Raw genomic sequence first — 18321 nt, forward strand, 5'->3', positions numbered from 1 at the left:
TGCTTTGATTTACACCACGCACGGTACTGTCCAGGGTACTTAAAAATACCATAGTACTAGTACTATGGTACATGTTCAACATTTTGAACACGGTAGCCCACGTCCAAAAATATATTATCACATTTTTATTGATAGAAAGACAGTTAACGCATTTTGTAACTTTTGCGCACCTCTCGTATACAAATCCATTTTTCAAAATTTCTCTGGCGCCAACTTCATACAAGCGCGCGCGCGCTCTCGTTTCTTTCTGTAACGGAAGTGGCTCGCCGGAGAGTTTCGGCTGGCTGACAGCAGAGGGAGAGAGAGAGAAAGAGAAATGGCGCCTCGGCACTCTACTAGCTGAGACACAGTCAGAACGAAAGCAACTGACAAGAGCTACAGGACAGGACCTGTCTATCAGCGGGGACAGACAGCAATCATGGTGAACACCAGAAAGAGCTCGGAGCACAAGCCCGTCAGTCCCTTCATCTCGGGCCGGACGAGGTCGTCTCAGAGGAACAACCCAAACTTGGACGAGCACAACAGCCGTGTAAGGAAGAGAGAGACACCGGCAGCCTATTCTCTTCGCCAGCCGGTTAGCGAGCTGCTCACACTGGCCTTTTGGAGATGAATGGATGGATGGATGTATATATAAATGGCTGAATGAATGGATGTCCACATCTTTTGTTCCCAAACAGCGCCTTGAGTGACACTTGGCGATGCAGAAATTGCAGTTTAATGACACGACAGCGCTTAATCGTGGCTTGTCGCTTAGTTTTATGTGTTTTGTCACACATTCTAGCTGGACTTTACTAAAGCCGGCTGGTTGGTTTAATGCACTCAGTGCCCCCAAGTTGTCTTTGTTATATTGGTGTCCGAATCGCAAGTGAATCGTTCTGTTGAACCGGCTCTTTTGAATGATCCTAGCGAACCGATTCGTTGTATTTGTATAGTGCTTCACTGTGAGAATTTTGGCAGTAAAACTGACAACCACTTATAACTTAATATTTAATTTTTTTCGAGGAGGTAGGAAAGTGCCTGTATGCACCTATGTATGTGTCAAAAAACAAGAATTGGAGTAATAACACCACTATGAAACGCAATATAAGAATATTACAAACGGATTGAGAACAGAAGTAGTTTAAAAACATGAAACCAAAAAGAACTAGGAGCGTTTTGAGTGGTTAATTAAGTGAATCGGATCATCGAAAACAACAGTTCAATCGAACCGATTCGCTGACAAGAATCGAGCGTTATTTTGTTGCTGTGTGTGTGTTTGTTGCGGTCGAGAGGCCATGCTGTCACGCGCTCCGACGTACCGATTAACGGTCAAAACAAATGCGCGTTTGACACCTTTTGTCGGTTAAAAAACGTCTCGTCCTCCGTGTGTCTTCAACAATAAAACAAGCTAGTGTTGGGGGAAGGGAAAAGCTCAGCTGAGGCAGACCCCTTGTGGCTCAAAACAGACATTGTTCGTGATTTTTTTGGAAAGTAAACTTTGAACTTGAGAGTATTTATGTGAAACTTCTGCTTCTGTGTGTTATCGGATGTTGGCACTTGTTGTTTTTGTTGATGTTGTGTAGATTAGGAGGACTGTTTTGAACGATAATCTCGTATTCATATCGTAGTTATCGTGTTTTTGTGCAACAACAATGTTTTTGGACATGTATCATGGTACTGTATATGTCAAAGTAGTAAAGTTTCATGCTGTTACCATCTGACATAATCAGTACAACCACAGTACGTTTTGTAAGGCTGTTCAGTTTAATTATCTCAAGTTATGTGATAGTTGTCAATGAATAATTATTATTAAAAAAACTGAGTATCAGATACATTGCTACAAGTTTCTGGCATAAGAGGCTTGTCTTCTGGCATTGAATTTGGTCTGTGCTTTAACTCAGTATCCTTTGTTTTAGTTGGTTTGCTGTTTGAGTGCATTATATCACTATTTAATTTTATTAACTTTGCAAACCTTTCAGTTACAGATTGATTTAATGTAGGTTTCCCACAGTCAATGGAAACCTAGAATCAATAATTTTAATAACTTGGTATTTTGAAATGTCTACAATGAATGTTTTTCTAGTTATGCGAGTTCTAAAATAAATTATTTTAGTATTTTATAATCTCTATAAAATGTTTACAAATTCTTAATCAGATATTGTTTGATATTTCTTAATACCCAACCTTCTATGGCCACTAAAAATGGAAATATCAGGTCAATTTAAAATTGTGATTTTCCAAGTGTGGGAAAAATATAGAAATTAATACTTATTATTATTATTATTATTATTATTATTAGATAATCTTTTAAAGTAATGTAAATTCTCTAATGAATATAGATTTTTCTAAAAAAAAATAAAAAAAAAAAAATATAAATTTTATATATATATATATATAAAAAATCAAGCTAACATGCTCTTGTGACTAAAACTTGTTCACAAACTATAGTGAGTCTGTTCTTTTGAATGAATCATCAAACCAATTTCCCGAATTGTTCTGAATGATTCATTAGTGATTCATTCTGAATTTTAATGCTGTCAAAAATTCTTATCCAGTTTTGTGCAAATGACTGGAAAGGTCATGGAAATTGGTTATAAAGTATTGGAACCCTAGCATGATTTCGTGATTTGGCTGTTTTAACACCTGATTCTTTATTTTCTCATCTTGTTATTGGGCGGTGTAAACGGTGGCTAAAGCTATGTATGAATCACAGAGTTATTTAGTCAGCAGGGAGGTTAGAATAAGATCTGGGAGGACAGGAGAAAGAATTTGGGAGATGACATGAGTTCGTTGCTCACCAGATCAGTAGAGGATGATGAAGTCTACGCCACGTGAATCCGAATGTTGTTTCAATGCGACTCATGGCATCAGCTGTGATATTGAGTCGAGTGTCAGATCATGTTTGAGAGTGGACTTGCCATCATCATATTCCTCTCAGTGTGTGTGCAAGCTTTTTAATATCCTACACACCTCTACCTGTTACAGAAAGAGCCCAGCAGTGATGTTAACAGCAGTAGCCCACGTTTGTCCCCGCCGCCCAAGCGGACACGCAGACAGACGCCACCAAGTTCTACTGATACTTCTCCAAGTCCCCAGAGTAAAGGCCAGAGAGGCTCATGGACCATGTCCAAACACTGTACTAGGTGAGGTCGGACAGTTGATGTAGAGTTGCACGATTAATACTTATTTTTTTATGGTATTTTGATGATTCCATCCCATTAATCAAAGAAGCAATCTGCACTGTACAAAAAAATCAGTTATTTACTCCATGTCTACGCTTAGTTGATTATAATGGCAGCATTTTAGTTTTGTGTTCCTCGCTCGCAGTGTATATTGACTTTTACACAGTCTACATGGCAAGTGAGCAACATAACATGCAGCAAATTAAAAAATAATTTGCAATATGTTGTGCAAAAATGTTTTTAGACAAGAATTGCTTTTACTCAAAGAAAATATATTAAGTGTTTCTGTTATTTATGTACTAAATCAATGACTTTTCTGTCTTTTTATACTATTTGTTATAAGCTATTTTCTAATGCATTTTCACCTTGTTTGCCAGGTTGTCCACTGGTGCCTTGCAGAATGGACACAGTAAGTGTATAATAGTTTATTAATTTACTGAATCATTCTTTATTGAGACCTTACAAGGAAGAGTTCACCCAAAATGACAATATATTGACATGCATCCGATTTCTTTCACATTTTGTTCACATAAAGGGTTAGTTCCCCCAAAAATGAAAATTCTGTCATTCTGTAATTAATAATTACTCACCCTCATGTCGATCCAAACCCCGTAAGACTTACGTGCATCTTCGGAACGCAAATGAAGATCTTTTTGATGAAATCTGAGAGCTTCCTGTCTCTTCATAAACAGCTATACAACTGACATTTCGACGCTTCAAAAAGTTCATTAATAGATTGTAAAACTACTGCATATGAATTGAGTGGTTTAGTCCAAATTTTCTGAAGAGACTCGACGTGCTGCATAACATGAGAATGAATCTCATTGGTTCTTGCGGAAGCTCAAGCGTGCTGTGTAACACATGAGAATGAACCTCATTGGTTCTCAACCAAACATGCTTGAGCTTCCGTTTATGACAACTGATGTGTGAGCTGATGAATGTTTTTATCTGAAAAAAAGCCTAAGTTTAATCCGTTCATCATATAAAGTGATCACGTCTCTTCAGAAAATTTGAACTAAACCACTCAATACATATGGATTAGTTTGACGATCTCTCTTTGATCTTTTTGAAGCATCAAAGTTTGTTGTGTAGCTGTCTATGGAGGGACAGGAAGCACTCAGATATCATCAAAAAGATATTAATTTGTGTTCCCAAGATGAACGAAAGTCTTACGTGTTTGGAACGACGTTAGGGTGAGTAAATAATGACAGACTTTTCATTTTTAGGTGTACTAACCCTTTAAGACATAACCATTCAAGCTCAATAAGTAATGAAAGACAACTTAATTTGGTATTCTATCTATTTACTATTTATTCAGAACAAATAGGGTGCCTTTTGATGAGTTACATAAGGTTTGATGTCAGAGACTTTTGATCATGAAATGGATGAGGATATGTTCATCAGGTGATGACTTTAGTAACTCCCTTTTTTTTTTTTTTTTAGGTCGAATGAGTCTGAGGGGTGATTCTACATCAGATGGGGACCATGGTCGCATGAACGGTCATGTTGAGCTCAAGAGAAGCCGTCGCGTCAGGAAGTCCCAATTCGAACACCTCAATCAGAGTTTACTTTTCGACCAACTTGTCAACAGGTAAAATCTGATGCTTGTATACATAGTTAATTCATGCAAGAAGTATGTTGATAATTTCCTTGAAATAAAGTAAAATTACAAACTGAAAACTTTATCTCCAGTCCAAAAAGACCATTTATTGACAGTGAACTTATGTAATAGCTTGTTCAGAAACTTTGCTTCCTTTCCTACTGGTGACAGACAGATGTATACATGAACACATGATTAACTACATTTACTCGTCTAGACACCTCTTCAGCGTTGGCCAAACCAGTCAGCAAATAATTTATCTCCTGGTTGTCTGAGGTAGTCTGTCAGTGAAGTGATTAAGCATCAAATAACGCTGGATGGACCTTTTCCACTTAACGACTACAAACCAACTAGCAATTCACCCCACTAGGAGCTCAGAGTATTGAAATCATGTTCTGTTTGGACTTTGTGTGCATATGGTATAATTCCCTCATGGTTTTGAGTAGCTAGTGTATAATTAGTAAGACATCTGATGATGCCAACAAAGTTTACTCTTGCAGAAACAGGCACTTTAAACTTAACAAGAACTAAAACAAGAAAATATACAGAGTTCATGAGCAGATCTAGAAGTTGGCTCACTATTCATGGTGACGGCAGTTGTTCAGCTTGCATTCATGCAAATAATCGTTTGTGATATAATTGGTGATTTGGTGATTCCCGGCCAAGGCCACATGTATCCCAGGGGTACTTAAGCAGGTTCCGGCTGTACTTGTAGACTTTGCTTCAATAAACCTGCAAGTCTTCGTTAAATTTTTTATACAAATTACATTAATCCACCAAGTATGGTAGTATTTCACACTTGTTTGAGCTTCTGCGTTGTTTAAATTCCACCATACTGATTCAAAGACTGCAAATGACTGTACCTGTGTTAAACATCTCATCTGGAGCTCTTTTATACTGTAAATACATTTGCTATCATGTCTTTCTCAGGGAAATTTGTGATTGTCAAAACCTGTGACAGAACACACATTTGTGCTTTGTCATTGATGAACACATACGGCATGTTTACACTGGCATGGAGTGCCATTTTCAATTCATTCCTAAGTGAGCCAAGCAACACACTCACGCTGTGGATTGTGGAATTGACAGTAGATCGGATAAAATGTTGAGAGCGTCGAAAGGTTCAGAAATGCTCAACTTTATGTAAACGTCAAGTGACAAGTTAGTGTTGAAATGCAATTTTACCAATGGATTTACTAGGCTGTGTCCTAGCCAGGATTTTAGTGTGAGCTAACATGTTGCTGCTAGTCAAAGACAGATGGTGCAAGTGTATTGGATAGAGGAGACCTGCTGGTGTTGCACATGAATGATCTGAGCTGCTTTTCTCATTCTGAATGATGTTATTGCATACTAAAGCTTAGTAAACCTCTTTAAAAACTCACTGCTGAATACTGATTTTTATTTTTTTCAAATATCTGATTGTTTGTGTATCACAGTTTGAGAACTATTGTTTTATTAGACTAAAAATTAAAAACAATTATTATATTGAATGTATGTGAATCTTGTGACTGTTTTTAGTACGGCAGAAGCAGTTCTTCAAGAGATGGACAACATCAGCAGCATACGGCAGAATCGGGAAGTGGAGCGCCTCCGCATGTGGACGGACACTGAACTGGTGACTCCTTCTATTCTTTAACACTGATTAAACAGCAGAACAATTTGGCCGCCTTTTTTCATCTCATTAAGCAAACGATTGCTCACATTGAGATTATTTAAATCCTGCATTACTCTGAAGTATTGACCTCCTCTCTTTAGTGTGGGCTGTGAACCCACTGATGAGTCAAAACTCACATACTGCAAACTCCATTGATTCTTCTCCTCAGTTCACATTTAGATGTTTAGTTCTTTTATTTTTTTGCTTCAGGAAAACATGGACATGTATTCCCGTGTGAAGAGGAGGAAGTCTTTGCGGAGGAACACATATGGAATGCAGTCGCATCACAAAGTCATGAGCAAATCAAAGGACCCCGAAGAGGAGGAAGGAACTGAAGGTATATGTAGACTTATGTGGAGAATAATAGTGGTAGAGAATAAGCTATAATGTTTATACTGTGGTATATTATATAAAAAATCTGGCACCAAGTAAAGACTAATGCTTTGAAAACTGTTGCAAAAAGCACTTGCAGTGCAGGCAGCTTTGTTATTATAATATTTTAGTTATGACGTGTCACTCCATGAGAGTTATGTCTGGTGTAGGTTAGTGGTTTACAGATATATCTGCCGATATTTGACTTTTTTTAAGTATAAGTTTTTCTGTCTGACGGGTTGGAACAATCCTCTTTCTCATTTTTAAGAGTCTCACGAGGAGGGAGAGGAGGATGAAGATGTGGAGGCTGATGATGATGAAGACGATGAAGGAGACGAGGCAGAAGAGGTTGGAGAGGAGAACGATAGACCTTATAACCTCAGGCAGCGTAAAACTGTGCAGCGATATGAAGCTCCCCCAATAGGTACTCGCTTTGGACACATTCACACGAGCAACGAAACTCTCTATGCTCACTCTTTACATCTCGTTGAAACTTAAAGTCCCCCTGTAGTCAATAATTTTATCCCCTAACTCATCTTTGTTCACCATAATTACATATTTAAATGTTTTTTCCTGTGAAACAATAGCTTAATGTGCATATTGCAGGTTAGAGCTTCAGTGATTCAATGTGCGGTCAATTTAAACAATAGGAAAACAATGGATCGCAATGACAGTTCGGATGCTGAGGAAATTGTAAATGTTTATTCATACTCATATGACAGACTACAGCCATACAATTAGCCTGCTACGTGTCCAAGAGAGCAGGGACAGGCCAGGATTAGACAGAACAACGGTCAAAAGAAACAAATTGAGTTATTGTGTGAGAAAAACCAGTGGAGAACAGGGCAGAGACCGGTGTTAGCTCGTAGATATATACACGTTAGCTAATGATATGTGTTCAGATCACAATATTGTACAGATTATTATCATGTATCAATAGGAAAGCTAGTCTTGAACATCTAGGATCAACGTTATTGATTACTAAACGAAACTAATAAACATTGATCAGGCGTATGTCACACTCGTTATCCTAATATCCGTCCACACTAATGTTATGTGGTACGGCGGTTTGTCATCACGACTGATTTGGTAGTTAGCTAATGTATTTTTAAAAACATAAAAAAGACTTGCGGTGCACAGTTCATGTTTTTGTCGAGTTGCATCTCCGTGACCATCATGTCTCCCGCCAGCGGCCGAACCACAGACAGTATTGCGTTGTCGAATGTGTTTCGTGCTATCCTTTATTCATTCATTCTATGTTATGAGTTTATTCCATGCCCATTCACTGATAGTGTGAGAATGTATATGACGCCATGATTATGTAGTTGTGTGAACTTGAATGTACATACATGGCATTAATAACATTGGAGTTACATTACCAGCACATAATTCAAAACTGTTTTGTGTGAGTGTGAGACTGCATGCATTTGTAAACTTAATTTGTATTCATCAGTGTTGAAATTGATTCACGTAAAAATGGTGAAGAAGCATTGCATGTGTAAGTTCATTTGATATCATCATTTACAGTAGTATTACAATGTTGAACTCCATCATATCGCCAGGATGATAATCCTCTGGTCTAAAGTGAATGCTTTTTTTGAAGCAGATGCAGAAGTTGCATGAAGTTCCTTCTCTTCACCTGCACAAAACACACCCCGGCACGGAAGATAGCACCGTCCTTTTTCTTGTTAGAAAACCTGTGAACTCGATGTCCTGACAGGCTGGAGTTTGTGCAACCTCCACAAACACAATAATTTACCATGACGATGATAAATAGAATATAAAAACTACCGAAAACGCACTGATTCACGACCACTGTTACTGAGTACCAACCTACTCTGCACTGAGTCAACGCAGAACTCGGCAAACGACTCCCTCTCGTGATTTAAAATGACGCGACTCTGAAAAAAAAGCGTTTTTTACAGAGACCGTCACTTTATCTACTAAATTTGTGCCCTTATGTCCTGCAAAACATTTTGAAATGCTGCAGTACCTTTTCATATATTTTCATACAAGGTTATATATTCATCTCAAAAAAAAAATGTTCAACCTACAAGCATTATGCCCTTTAAATGTAACTCTACACCCTTGCTTCATTTAGTATATGCGGAACCATGAATATGGAAATTAGCCCCGCCTCTACTCACTCACACCAGCTCAGAGATCCACTCTGTCAACTTTACTGTAATGAACGCTGAACAATTTTTCTTTTTCTTTTTATTTGTGTTTTCTCAGAGCCAGTGAACAGGAAGCAAAGCAAGGGCTCTCTGTTCGACACACACCGATCTCCTGCAAGAAGAAGCCATATTAGGTGAATAATGGTTATTTGCAGCCGTTCAGTTCAAATGTTTCTGTCCTTTGCTCTCATTTCTTTAATGATTTTTGGGTTGTTTAGGGTTGTTTATCTTTTTTCGTCTTCCATGTTTTGATCACCAGAGTAAAGAAACATGCCATTCACAGCAGTGAATCAACATCATCATCAGATGAAGAGCGTTTTGAGAGGCGGAAAAGCAAAAGCATGAGCCGAGCTCGTAACAGGTGACATTGTTATCAAACTGCATGACTGTTTATTCACTCACTTCGTGGCTTATTGCAGAGCTGAAGTGTGTGATCTTTTACTAAAGTTTGACGTTACTTTGTTTTTGCCTATATTGTCTGACAGGTGTCTACCCATGAACCTGCGGGCAGAGGATCTGGCCAGCGGTGTTCTTCGAGACAGAGTAAAAGTGGGTGCCAGTTTAGCGGATGTGGATCCCATGAATCTAGACACTTCTGTGAGTCTTGGTTTTTTTTATACTTCATTTTTAGCTCCTTGATGCTTCATGGATTTGCATTGAGGAAAAAGATGCTTTGTGGGCTAGCATATGTTCTTGTCTCTTTCAATGCAGGTGAAGTTTGACAGTGTTGGAGGTCTCACCCATCACATCCAGTCTTTGAAAGAAATGGTCGTCTTTCCTCTACTATATCCAGAAGTGTTTGAGAAGTTTAAGATCCAGCCTCCAAGGTGTGGTTTTTTGCTTATATGATTTTTTTTCACAAGTGCTTTCCATTTTTTTTATGTAAGTATGCATCAGACACTTAAACGTCTGTTGATGTTCTGTCTGAGGTTGAAACTAACATGTTTGCAACAAAAATTGTCCCCCTCCTTGCAGAGGATGTCTGTTCTATGGGCCTCCAGGAACTGGGAAGACGCTTGTGGCGAGGGCTTTGGCTAATGAATGCAGTCAGGGTGACAGGAAGGTGTCTTTTTTCATGCGCAAGGGTGCAGACTGCCTCAGCAAATGGGTGGGAGAGTCTGAGCGACAGCTCCGCCTACTTTTTGACCAGGTGATCTAGTAGACAACATCACGACCCTGATCCCAGTATGACCTTGAGCTAGTTTATGCTCTCTGTGAGGTGATATTTCTTGATGAACAGATATGGCACATTCCTGGCCGTTTGTCTTGTATAAAAGAAAATCACTATTGCTCAAATCTGCTTTAGTTGTTATGTTATGAGTATGTTATGAGTCCAAACATCCACTTGTTTCAAGAGAGAATACAGTCTCAACAGCTGTTTATGAGCATTATTTATTCATATTACACCTCATATTACAGCTTTTATAAACTTATGGTGTACAATACAGCCTCTGGGCTAACAGAGACACCAATATTATAACGATTCATAAAAAATGAAATGGTGACGTGTGACATCAAGCGGATTAGGGATAATAATTTGAAAGTAAGTGTTAAATACTGCTGTTAAGTGTTAAACTGCTTTGCAGTAATTAATTAGTTTAATAAATATTATAATATTATTAAAAAAAAAAACCCCTTAGACTGCATTATAGCATTTAACATCTAATTTAAAGCATGAAAATAAACAACTTTCCACTAGTGAAAATTCTTATGTTAATTATTTATTTTAAATTTGGAAACAATCAAAATGGTTGAAATTAGATTTTATTTATTTATTTATTTATTTATTTTATATATACAAAATAAGTAATAATATATATATTTTTTATTTATTATTATTATTTTTTTTACAATTTTAGGAAAAAATTTGCACTTGGCGCTCCAAAAATCTAACAAAAACATGATTTTTTTTTTTTACTGTAAAATCATAATACAGGATCTTTTAAACAGTGCTTGACATTTCAAATTTTTTTTACTTTTTCCTCTCTGTTCATTCTTATAGTGTATCAAAAGTTGTCTTGTTGTCTTGAAACATATATCCCTATAAAACAAGTGTCAGGCTTTGTTCTTTCCCTAGTTATTTTGAAGTGTTAGGTGTGTGATTGTCCAGCCAGGTGATGTTTTCCTGTTCACCTTTGCAGGCATACCTCATGAGACCCTCCATCATCTTTTTCGATGAGATTGATGGCCTCGCGCCTGTTCGCTCCAGCAGACAGGATCAAATTCACAGGTAATGCATTCGAATTAATGTAGCGGGTATTGCAGAAGGTTTCATCATCAGGATTAGATAAGCTCCTGAAGAAATCGGATAGTTCAGTATGATTTCCACACAAAGGGTTTTGGTATTACAAGGAACATATAGTAAAAAACAAGATATTTCTTGCTCTTTTGAAATAAGAGTTTGGTGTACTACCCACGTTTACACATCAACACCTTTTGGTTTTACATGCAAAGAGGTTAGCAACTTGTTTTGTTTTCTGTTTTAATTTTTTTTAGCTCCATAGTGTCCACATTACTGGCGTTGATGGATGGTTTGGACAGCCGGGGGGAGATAGTGGTCATCGGTGCTACAAACAGACTCGACTCTATCGACCCCGCACTCAGGAGGCCCGGGCGCTTTGACCGGGAGTTTCTGTTCAACCTGCCAGATAAAAAGGTGCACAAAGCCTTTTTTTACTTTGCCAAGTATTGCGTCCGTTGCCTGCAGCCAACTTACACTCTGTGTCCCAGAGAGTCCTTGGTGTCCCTCATTCAAAACACTCATCCTAAAATAGTCTGACAGCTCAGTTTCTAGACTTTTGCAGCCAGTCTGGTTGTTGAAATGCATCCTTTTTTCTGATAATCTCACATATTCTGTTAGTCAAGCTCTTGACGGCCAATTAATTTTGATGAGATCAGTTTGAACAGAAGATTTTCAAGTTACTCTTAATTTAAATTTTTACACTCAAGCTACTGTTTTGACTAAGTATTTAGCTCTCCAATCTATAAATAAATAAATGCTTACTCAATTCAAGCTATTGAGGGAAATATCTTTTTAAATTTATAACATATATATTTTTCCTTTGTTGACCAGTCAGAGCAGTATTTATCTGCACAAAAATGAGGATTTCAAATAGGCAGCCAGCATTTGAATAATCAGTGTACTCTAAAATCCATCAATGAAACCAGGAAAGATTCAAATTAGTAGAAAACAGTGTTGTTATTATTATAATAAATATTATATTATTTTGTACAGTATGGTCCAAAAGTCTGAACTACATTGAAACTTCATTAAAGCAATAAAAATAAACATTTTTTCAAAATTTATTTGCAGTAAAACAAAAGTACATTAAATTGTAAACATGCAAAAATATATTTTCACTAATGGTCTTAGACCTCATATATACATTTTTGGTATATTATTTTATCTATTTATTATTCAATCAGAGTTATTACAATTTAAAACGTAATTTGTAATAAATGTATTCAGTTGGAAAAAACATCTATATTTTTGTTTATATATACACTGCCCTCCAAAAGTTTGGAAACGCCCTAGAAAAGTGGGGTTTTGGACAATATTGGCATGAATCCTTTTTTAATTATGATAGTTTTGTACTGATAAGGGACAACACAAACTACGAAAACATATTTTATTACATAAACAGTTTATACATAGAAAAAACTTAAATTTTCGATTCCTCAAAATGTCCACCATTAGCAGCTGTCTGACCTAAACTGGGTACTAATTGGTTCATTGTATTCTAAACTTAATTGGCAATGAATTGTTGGAGCTATTAAGGTGTGCTGACCCAAAATTTTTTTACAAACCTGGGCCAAGTTTAAAGCAGTAACCAGCATCACAGCTGGCAAAGGGGCATGTCTGACTTTTTCCATTATTATGTATTCAAAATGAAAATTATTATTGCTGGTCTTCAATGATAATGTCAAGTTACTTTAATGTATTTGCACCAAAAAATAAGGATTTATGCTGATATTGTCCAAAACCACACTTTGCCAGGGGTGTTTTTGTTTTTGTCACAGAAACAGTAGAGTGGGGACAATAAACAAACTTCGAACAGATCGGTTTACATTGAATACCATATATAAATCTAGAAAACAAAACATCACATGTTACTACTTATATGTCATAGTTATTGACTGTGCGTCAACTACGCTTGAGCTTTGAGCTAAAATTGTAATATCAGGTCAGCTCTGTGCTGCTCTAATCTCTGGATGTGTATATTGTTTGTCTTCACAGCAGGGTGCTGGCTAATCAAACGTTAGCCCTTATGTTTTCTCCAGCCCCTTTATTAAGAGTTTATGACCAAAACAGTTTCACTTTGCATTCTGAAGTGCATTATTTTATCTGTAAACTGTCTGTGTTTGTGTTTATGCTCACCAACAGGCCCGAAAGCACATTCTAGAAATCCACACCAGGGACTGGAGCCCCAAGCTAGCCAAACCCTTCATAAATGAGCTAGCTGAGAAATGTGTCGGTAAGATGACTGCAAGTCATTTCTTTCTTTCCACAAAAACACAGCCAGTCAGAACATGTTTGATGTTTAATCTACATTCAAAGTCAGATGTGAGCTCCTTGATATCTTTGGATCATAAAGCGTTTTGTTGTCTGATACTCAGAAGATGAAACAAATGGCAATGCCATTTTATGAACATTTACTATGTTTTACACACGTGTTCATCAGGTTTTATCATTATTTAATGTAAGAACTTTGACTCCCTGATGCATTTTATTTGCTTAAAAGTGAATAAAAAGAGTGTCTTTAAGTGTCTTCTTGAGTATTGCCGTGTTTTTTTGACTTAAAGTCTTAAATTAAATTAATTTTTTGCAATTTTCCCAAATTTTAGCAAAAAAATTGATTGTGATAATAAAAAGGCATTTTTATTGTTTGTGTGTAAAATAAAATTAGGAAATATTTTCCTGATTTGTGTAATTTTTACAAATGTATTACCAAGGGAGAGGGGGATAAAATAAAATGTATTTTTGCACTTTTCCCAAATATAAAATGACAAATTTTTGACTTTGAGTTGAATGGAACACAGCATTAATAATTTTACTGTTGGCAAGGCTAAAATGAAAACACGTTAACTAAAAAAATTATATTTTATCGATATATCTATTTATTTTTTGTGTAATTGTGCAGCTATTAGCTTGCAAATATTTGAAGCTAGCTATTTACCACTTTTACCACATAGTGACAATCTTGCCCCGATGTGTGTCAAACTGCTGTCTCCCTGTGTCTCAGGTTACTGTGGAGCCGACATCAAAGCACTTTGCACAGAGGCTGCGCTAGCGGCTCTGCGGCGGCGCTATCCTCAGATCTACGCCAGCAGCCAGCGTTATCAGCTGGATGTGGGCTCCATCGTTTTGGGGCCACAAGACTTTGGTCGTGCCCTGCGCTCCATAGTACCTGCCGGCCAAAGGGCCGCGGCCCCACCCGGCCAGGCCCTTTCCTGCATATTGAAGCCCCTGCTGCAGCCCACGCTGGTTCAAACGCTTGCCTGCCTGATGCGAGTCTTCCCCCACGCAGAGCTCCTGCACAGGGAACACACACACGGTACGCCCTTCATTTCCTGCTGATGGTTTTTATTTTATTCTCTGAGTTATTTCTGTTGTACATCACAGGAACAAAAAATGCTTTAATTTTTTTTTTTCTTCTTTGACCTTCTTTTCTCATCCATTCAAATCTATTTTTTGTACCTTACGTATAGAGCTCTATAATTACCACCTCATATTTCTGCTGGGAATAGAATTTTCCCAGTATTTTTAATGACTGCTCCCTTTGTAGTAATAAGTCATGTGACACCAATCCCACCATTTTAATCTTGAGTTTTTCCTCTGCTACAGTTATACTGTTAAACTGCTTGTTTAAAGAGAAACTTCATATGAAATGTTAGAGATGGTTATATGAACATTTAAATGAAACATGAAATCAAAATTGAACCTTTTTTTTTTAAGTTGAAGAATAATATTATGAATGGTTAATTTTATAATTAAAGCAATCTGTTTCCTCTAGAATGGCTTTAAACAATTTTTCCACTCCATTTTTGATTTGAGAGGGAAAATAGATTTATTGTCTCTTATTACTTCATTTTATTTAATAAATGCAGAAAGGATAAATTTGCCTCCTAAGATTTGAATCATTTTTACAAATGTATTACTAAGGGGTTTTAATTACATAAAAGATAATATAAATTATTACATTATTTTATTTTATTTTATGTCGAGTAAATACCCTCAATATTAATGCATGAAATCAAAGCACTATTTCCTGCTGAATATTCTGTTTTCAGTTTTCTGTATTAGTTAAACTGGCCTCTTTGTAAAGCACTGTGGTAGAAATTGAAGCATTTAAAGTTTCTTGTTGGTGATTTCAGACATGGACAATCATCTGTTGGTGGAGGACTCGTACAGCGAGGATGAGGAATGTCTTGGTGCTCCTTCCATTTATGAAACTCAGTCAGGATCGCCGAAGAAAACAGCTTCCTGCACGACCCATAAACCCTTTCTCCACTTTACCACGTGAGTCACATGAATTCATACAAAACTCAGTTGTCATCCTCAGGACCCTTTTGATTACTCAATATACTATGCAGACTTCATTTATTATGTTACGTTAAAATCATAATATTGTTATAAACAACGACTAGCATATAGCTGTTATCTATTAGATTTAGAATATTGGATCTTATAGTTTTTATTGTAATGTAAGAAGTTTAATTGCATTTTTTTTTATTAATTTTATTTTTTACCATGAATATAGCCTTTAATGCTGATATGACGATATAAAATAAACAACAAACAAAATTTGCTAAATTTAAAATTTCCTAAACCTGAGAGCTTTATTTGAGAAAGTCAAGCTTTGTGTTTTGCTGCCATCTGTTGGAATGCTGCAGAACTGAGATGGCTTGTGTTCCTCCTCAGACCTACTTCAATTGTGTTTGCATTGATTTGTTCTTCATGGTTCAGTGATTGTGTTTTATGACATTAGCTTATGATCATCAATATTTGCAGCTCCTCACACTTAAATGAGATGTTGGCAAGAGGTTCATCTTAATATATTAATATACAGCATAGATGTCAAATGCATGAAAATTTATCGTCCCTAAAGAGCTGGCAACGTAATCAATTACTTTCTTTATTGCTTATAAATCATAATTACTTTACTGGAGTTCTCGTTAGTCATCATAGCTTGATTCCGCTTGTCAGCAACTCTTCCTAAATTCAGAATCTAAGGTTGTGTCTCGATATATAGATGGATGGATGATGACCTTCTTTTTTTGTTTGTTTCAGTTCTGCCTACCAGCAGCCCACCTCTTACCGGCCACGGCTGCTGCTGACGGGGCCCCAGGGCGCGGGGCAGAGCACACACCTGGCCCCTGCTGTGCTGCACCACCTGGAGAAGTTCACTGTGCATCGTCTCGACCTTCTCACGCTATACTCCGTCAGTGCCAAAACCCCAGAGGAGTCCTGTGCTCAGGCAAGCTGAGATACACAATCACTTTTGAATATTTCACACCTCTTGTGTGGGGCTGTAGGCTTGTAGTATTATTAATGTTGTGTTTAAGATTTGTGATCATTGTAGTCAGTGGACCCTATCCACCTTATTCTTAATATAAGAGCGGGTAAGCCATTTGTAGCATGAATGTGCAAGGCTTCCGGTGTCATTTTATATATATATATCAAACTATATATATATTTTACATATATAAAATCTTAGGGCTGTCAGTCGATTAAAAATTTTAATCTAATTAATTACATACTCTGTGAATCGCATACATAATTTTTGCTGTGAAAGTATTAAATATTTCAATTCAAATGAATCAATGCTGGGTTTTTCCTGGGTGTTTGGTGGTGACAGACATGGTCATCCACACAAACTGTAAAAAGTGCCCTACCCATGTGATCTGTGAGCCCGATACTGACAATAAAGTACCCGTCACTCTCACTGTAATTCTTTCTTGCCCTCTTTGCAAAAAAAAAAAAAAAAAGATAAAAAAAAAAGTGATTTTATAGCTTTGTCAGAGAAGATGCTTTTTCGCTAAACCTGAAAAGTATTAAAAAATAACATTTTTATATTAATTAATAATATAATTTTCTACCATATACAATTGAATGCACCTGGCTAACAACAGCTTGCTTTGTTCTGGTTTCACCTCACTCCAGTCTAAACTAACTGATTTTATAGGTAGGCCTAATTTACTACACATTGTCATTTAAATAACCTGAAAATATTGTGTATAAGGCTAATTTTACTAACCACTCTTGCTAAATGGAGTAAGCACACTAATGTTCTCATTTCAGAGTTGTTCGAGTAAATGATTCATTATAGACCGTGTGGACAGATCAGTTGTTGTCATGATTCATTAAAATGAATCTTTTCAAATGAGTCATTAGGTCGCGAATTGGACATTAGTGGACGTTGACGCATTGCGTGCGAATCGCGACTGTTATTAGGACTTCGCAAAAGATTTGTCAACACAGAAAACACTTCACCACTGCATAGGATTTTCTTTTTGTTTACTGAAAGTGTGGTTTATGTCAGCTGCACGTGCAGGACGCCTGTCAGAGAAGATGAAGTGTCGTTCTATTGAGCACTATTCACACCCAGCGGTTATTCAGGAAAAACATTTTCCGAATGCGCCTCGTGAAACATTGGATTCGGTCTTACGTACTTTTAGCATTGTGTCAGTTGATTTAGATTATTATGAGTGAGGTAGAGAGAGTGCAAAGACGGTGCTTACTTTGAAGAGAGCTTGTGCGCACGAGGGAGGAGCTCTGCTCGTTCTGTCCGTCAGCGCAACAGTCATCTCTCTCCTTCATTTTACAGTCGAATGGTGGCTAGAACGGCTCCAGGTTCAAAGGTCAATATGGAGTGGATTAATCTGCGTTGTTCTTTTTTAATGTGTTATTTTTTCTCAGATTAATTGAGACAAAAAGAGGGGTGCCAGAATACATTATGAGAATACTGTCTTATTGGTATGCCCACCAGATGATGCGAGTAAAATGGGGCAGTAAAGTCTCTGCCCCTTTTGGGGTTAGTAATGGCATGAGACAAGGAGGGATTTTGTCCCCAGTTATGTTTAATCTTTAAATGGATGATCTATCTGAATGTTTGAATGCTTGTAAAACTGGGTGTATGATTGGGAATATTCTAGTGAATCATATTATGTATGCAGATGATCTTGTGGTGTTTAGTCCTAGCAGTGCTGGTCTTCAACAGCTTTTAACTATGTGTTCTGATTATGGTCTTGAACATGATATCTTATATAATCCTGATAAGAGTGTGGTTATGATTTGCAGAACTAAGGAGAATAAAAGTATAAAATTTCCAGTTTTCAAGTTGTCTAATAAGAGTC

The 18321-nt window shown here is 37.0% G+C and overlaps 1 protein-coding gene across 2 annotated transcripts in view; it reads left to right on the forward strand.

Annotated features, from left to right (window-relative positions):
• The first annotated feature begins 297 nt into the window (after positions 1–297).
• The window catches only part of atad2b (ATPase family AAA domain containing 2B), a 103792-nt gene continuing 85768 nt past the window's right edge, over positions 298–18321 (forward strand). The window contains exons 1-18 of one of the 2 annotated variants that reach the window (XM_067384351.1): positions 298–574; positions 2965–3122; positions 3539–3570; positions 4605–4752; positions 6280–6376; positions 6626–6752; positions 7056–7211; positions 9023–9098; positions 9224–9325; positions 9450–9561; positions 9676–9791; positions 9940–10114; positions 11106–11194; positions 11461–11620; positions 13349–13439; positions 14208–14519; positions 15340–15484; positions 16256–16442. In XM_067384351.1, the coding sequence (XP_067240452.1) occupies positions 419–574; positions 2965–3122; positions 3539–3570; positions 4605–4752; positions 6280–6376; positions 6626–6752; positions 7056–7211; positions 9023–9098; positions 9224–9325; positions 9450–9561; positions 9676–9791; positions 9940–10114; positions 11106–11194; positions 11461–11620; positions 13349–13439; positions 14208–14519; positions 15340–15484; positions 16256–16442 (2439 nt within the window). In that variant the 5' untranslated portion in view covers positions 298–418. The remainder of the gene's footprint in view (positions 575–2964; positions 3123–3538; positions 3571–4604; positions 4753–6279; positions 6377–6625; positions 6753–7055; positions 7212–9022; positions 9099–9223; positions 9326–9449; positions 9562–9675; positions 9792–9939; positions 10115–11105; positions 11195–11460; positions 11621–13348; positions 13440–14207; positions 14520–15339; positions 15485–16255; positions 16443–18321) is intronic. The other variant, XM_067384352.1, reaches the window with a different exon arrangement.

This window comes from Chanodichthys erythropterus, chromosome 4, assembly GCF_024489055.1.
Source record: "Chanodichthys erythropterus isolate Z2021 chromosome 4, ASM2448905v1, whole genome shotgun sequence".
NCBI classification, from domain to species: domain Eukaryota; kingdom Metazoa; phylum Chordata; class Actinopteri; order Cypriniformes; family Xenocyprididae; genus Chanodichthys; species Chanodichthys erythropterus.